General features: G+C 39.2%; 1 protein-coding gene across 1 annotated transcript in view; it reads right to left on the minus strand.

The window, feature by feature from the left end:
- Positions 1 to 1,354: 1,354 nt before the first annotated feature.
- MEP1B (meprin A subunit beta) overlaps positions 1,355 to 2,307 on the minus strand; it is a 37,347-nt gene continuing 36,394 nt past the window's right edge. Inside the window, exon 15 of the mRNA XM_006150562.3 lies at positions 1,355 to 1,573. Coding sequence (XP_006150624.1) covers positions 1,559 to 1,573 — 15 coding nt within the window. The 3' untranslated portion in view covers positions 1,355 to 1,558. The remainder of the gene's footprint in view (positions 1,574 to 2,307) is intronic.

Below are 2,307 nucleotides of genomic sequence, written 5' to 3' on the forward strand. Positions count from 1 at the left end.
GACTACACATGTAAAAGAATTAACTCTAATTCTACACAATCTCTTAAAAAATAGGAGTAAACACTTCCCAACTCACTTTTATAGAGTTCATAGTAACCAGATACCAAAATTAAAGACAGTACCAAAGAGGGAGGAATAAAAAGCAACAGGCCAATAGTCCTTAAAAATACGAGGAACTTCAAAAAGTTTGTGGAAGGTGTAATTAAAATACAAGTTCATTTTTGTGCAAAAAAAGTTAGACATTCATTTTCCACGAACTTTTTGGAAAATATTTTATTGTTATTTCATTGTTTTGTTTTTAGTTTATTTTTTCCATAGAGTGCATGTGCTTGCTGGAGAGGAAAAAGGAAGAGAGTGGGAAAGTAAGAAATCACATCTCCCAACCCCCCAATCCCCACTGTGAGGATGGCCATGGCACAATTCCTTCTCCTCCATTCTTCTCTCAGGATTTTGGGCATGCACACACGCATGCCCAAAGTAGTGATTTTCAAGCTGCCCGGTCAGGGACTCTGCTCTGGGAGTCTAGCACCTTAACCACCATTCCACTGCCTGGCCCTTTTTATTTATTTATTTTTTAAATTTACGATTGAGCACATGTGTGTATACATAAGAGTGAGAAAGAGAGAAATGAGCATCTTTCAGTGTCTGATCATGCCACAATCTCTTCCTCGAGTCCTCTAGCCCATTGGATCTTGGGCATTCAGACCACATATACCAAGTGTTACAGGCTGAGGAGACTGAGGATATCCCTCATGATACAAATTTCAAAAAAAAAAAGAAGAAGAAGTAAACAAGAATTTCCTCCTCAAGTTCACAAAAAGAATCTACAAAAACCTATAAATAGGTTTATTGTTGTGTGTACAAACAAATTCTAAGCCAAGCTCACATATCAAAGAAAATAAGAGAGTAGCCAGTTTGGGAGGACAGGCCTCTGTCCACAGAGAAGGAGAGCTGTCCTTCAGCCCTGCCCACAATGGGACAGAACAGCACTGCAACAGCTGAGATTGCAAAGGGAGAGAGGATTATTCTGAATGAGTGTTTCCAGTTTTTCTGGAGTTTCTGGGGCCTCACCTGTGAGAATACTTGGCCGTCAATAGAAGGTTGGGTCATTTGGAAAGCTTATCTCTAATTGTTCCGCTCCCTTTTATGTACAATATTATAACTCAAACAGAGTCCAAATTTCTTACTCTCATTAAAAAACAAAAAAGAAGGGCCAGCAGGTGGAGTAGTGGTTAAGGTGTTGGATACTCCCACATGTGCTTTCTCACTTTCCCTTTCTCTCTCTCTCTCTCTCTCTCTCTCTCTCTCTCTCTCTCTGTGTGTGTGTGTGTGTGTCTCCCTCTGGTCAAATTAAAAAAAAGAGAGAGAGAAAAGAAAGAAAGACAAACAGTATTTTAGTAGGTTGACTTTAACCAAAATAATGATTTATACTATATGCAGCTATTTACAGCAAAGGTTCATTTATAGAAGAATGCAGTGGCTGTAATATAGCTTAGGTGGATCCATGATGAAAAATCCTTCTTAATTTCATTTTCTGGCCATATTGTTGAGTTAATCTTCAAAAACTATGTTCCTAAAAGAGAAAAGAACAATTGATGATGTAATTTCTAAATTTAAAAACTATCATTTAAGTGTCACAATGAAATGGTCTAATTTTTAAATGAAGTACCCAACACCAGTCTCCTGGCATTCCTCCCAGCTGCCAAGTGACGCTGCTCCCAGATCCTAGCACATCTCACATTATTCAGACACTAAGACCTTAGCGTGAACCCACAGCTGGGCCTCAGAAAGAAGATCATTCTGATTTAAGATGTATACTAGACCTGAAAGATCTGTTATCAATGAATTAACTGTAGAAATGCCTATACTGAAAAAAGTGTAAGCCAATTTCTTGCCTTTGGGAATGCATTTAAATGACCCAGAGATAAAACAGTTTTGTTGTAGTATTACGGTGATTGGTTGTGTGTGTGTGTGTGTGTGTGTGTGTGTGGTTTCCACTTACATCTCTACCATGTCTCTGATAGTTTCTCCTTTTCCAACTGAACCTCCTTCTTCTCTCTTCTTGTTTTTATTATTTTTCTTTAATTCCTTCCAACTCATTAGCTATAGCAGAGCCCTTATAATAGCTCTTACATTTTCCAGTTTCCAAGGAAATGTCCTGGCAGACCCACCTACCCAGCTAACTGGTCTTCTCCAGTCTAACCACTGTTCAGCCTTCCCTATGCCAGTGCTGGGCTCATTCCTACCCAAAAGACCACACCTGCCAGCATGGCTATCATTAGGTTAGCCTACAGTTGCATTGGCTGG

The sequence above is a fragment of the Tupaia chinensis genome, unplaced genomic scaffold (assembly GCF_000334495.1).
Source record: "Tupaia chinensis unplaced genomic scaffold, TupChi_1.0 Scaffold000290_1, whole genome shotgun sequence".
Lineage (NCBI taxonomy): Eukaryota > Metazoa > Chordata > Mammalia > Scandentia > Tupaiidae > Tupaia > Tupaia belangeri.